This window comes from Drosophila pseudoobscura, chromosome X, assembly GCF_009870125.1.
Source record: "Drosophila pseudoobscura strain MV-25-SWS-2005 chromosome X, UCI_Dpse_MV25, whole genome shotgun sequence".
Classification (NCBI taxonomy): domain Eukaryota; kingdom Metazoa; phylum Arthropoda; class Insecta; order Diptera; family Drosophilidae; genus Drosophila; species Drosophila pseudoobscura.
Window position 1 is genome coordinate 13,930,998 of NC_046683.1, and position 2,303 is coordinate 13,933,300.

At 49.9% G+C, this 2,303-nt stretch overlaps 1 protein-coding gene across 1 annotated transcript; it reads right to left on the reverse strand.

Moving 5' to 3' along the window:
• Positions 1 to 332: 332 nt before the first annotated feature.
• Positions 333 to 1,586, reverse strand: l(1)sc (lethal of scute). The gene has a single exon (XM_001354749.3). It carries the CDS (start codon positions 1,477 to 1,479, stop codon positions 685 to 687), a length of 795 nt encoding a protein of 264 aa, XP_001354785.2. The 5' UTR covers positions 1,480 to 1,586; the 3' UTR covers positions 333 to 684.
• Between the last annotated feature and the right edge of the window lie 717 nt (positions 1,587 to 2,303).

Consider the following 2,303-nt stretch of genomic DNA (forward strand, 5'->3'; position numbering starts at 1 on the left):
ACATAGGAGAATGGATATACATCTAACTATGGTCGAAACGGTCTTTAGAGCTCAGTCTGTTTTATATGATTCTAAGATACCGCAGTCCTTCGTAAAGGATTGTGGTGTGGGGGATCTGTATAGCTCTATATTTAGTATACCAACTGATCGTTAAGAGTCATTCATTCAATTTTTCAGATAGAACTTTAATAACTGATGGAAGTCTGCTCCTTTTTGGCGACGATGAGTGAAAGTATTTTCTTATACTTTTGGAAGATTATACGATCTGTTGCTGTGAACAACTGCTGAAATATTGTAAATGGTTTTCAATAAAAAGATTTGCCTTTGAATTATGTTTTGAGATTGTTTGTTTTGTTTTTATTATTGCATATCAATAATTGGTTCTTATGAATAGTTTAGTGTCTTCCATGCTTATAACAGAACTTAGAACTATCAAAAAAATAAGGTTTTATATCATTGTCTTCCATGCTTAATGCTAGTTTCCAAAAAAAATTTTGGTGGGTCGGGTCTTACGAACTAGAGATATAGAATCTGGGACTTGGTTTCTTCGTTTTTCACTCACTAAGGCAACATTTTCGATATTTACAATTTGTACAGTGTGGGGATTGGGGTATTTTTGGCTTGCTCTCTGGGATTGCTGGGATCGCTGGGATCTCCGGCTCTTTTTCTCGTACTCGGGCACTCTCACTGCTCCTGCCACGAGGAGATGTAGTCGAGGAGCTCCTCGTCGTCGGGCTGTTCGTCGCTGAAGCTGTCGAAGGACTCGAATTTGAGTTGATGCTGGTGCTGGTGTTGGTGGTGCTGCTGGTGATCGTGTTCGTGGTGATCGGGCATCTCCTGCTTCACGTAGCTGGCCGATACATCGGAGGCGTCACTGTACGAGGGAGTGGGCGATGCCGAGTGGTACGAGTGGGACTGGGCGACAACGAACTGCGATTGGGGGCTGTCCAGGCTGCTGTAGTTGTCGTTGTAGGTGCCATCGTTGCTGCTCTCGTCTCCGGAGCTGTAGATGGGACGGGGCTGGCCATCGCCGAGCATATCCTGCAGGCCGCGTATGTACTCCACGGCGATCTTCAGGGTGTCCACCTTCGATAGCTTCTTGCTGGCGCCGCGTCCCCCATTCGACAGGGCATTGATGACCGTCTGGGGCAGGTGCTGGCGGAGATTGACGAAGCCGTTGTTCACCTGCTTCACGCGGTTGCGCTCCCGGGCATTGCGGCGTGCCACCGATGGCATCTGCGGCTCTCCGTAGGGCATTGGGTTGTAGTTGTTGTACTTCTTCTTCGACAGCATGGGGCCGGCAGAGCTGCTTGTCTGCTGGTGCTGTTGCATGTTCTGGAGCTGGCTGTTGCCCAGAGGCATCTTGGGGGCAATCAGCTGTTGGTGCTGCTGCTGCTGCCCCTGCTGGTGGTGCATCAGTTGCATGATGTTGCCGTTGGTCAGCTGATAGTGCTGGTAGCTGCTGCATACGCTCGTCATGGTAATCCGTTTGAGGAGTGGAGTTGCTCTAGCTTGCTGAGATGTTGACTGTGTGGAATCAGATTCCGCAATGATATACCTCGTCCTGCACGGGGCCCTTAAGTACTTGTTGACGCGGGGCCCAGGCAGAGCCAGAGGCAGTGGCAGTGGCAGCGGCAGCGGCAGAGACGGAGGCAGCAACAGAGGGAAAGGCAGCGTCAGAGAGTGCTGTGTTGGTGGTGGTGGCTACGGCTACCTGCCCTTCGTCTTGGTCTCTCCCTTTGGCCTGTGCGCACAAGTGAACGAGCGATCGGGGATCGAGAGGATCGTGTAGCGATCGGGGATCGGGGAACCCATGAGAGTCCGTCCTGCCTCGGTTCTTCTCGCTCGCTCGTGCTCCTAGGGGTTGCTTATAGAGGGTGCAAATCTCTCTCCCTCTCCCTCTCCTTCTCTCTTTTTCTCTCGCACACACCCTCTCCTACTTGATTTATTTCTCCCCCAGCGAGCGAGCGGAGTATTTTCTCATTCTACTTGTAGGACGACAACACACTGTCTTGGTCTTTGTGCATGTATTTTCCTTTTCTTTTGCTTTTCTTTTGGGAAACTCTCTATCGAAATCGAGACTTAAATCTGTGTGTTGTTCGCCCCGATCCTTGTCAGGAGGATCCAGGATCCTTGGGCAACAGGAGAAAGAACCAAGGAGATGGAGAGAGACGACCGATCCGATGGAGGAGGTGGAGGAGTACAGACAGAAAGAGGACTCGCTTTTCAATGCACTTCCACTTTTTTTTTGTCGTTCCATCGTCCTCAATGTCGTTTGCATTGAAAGCAGAAATATTTTTGGG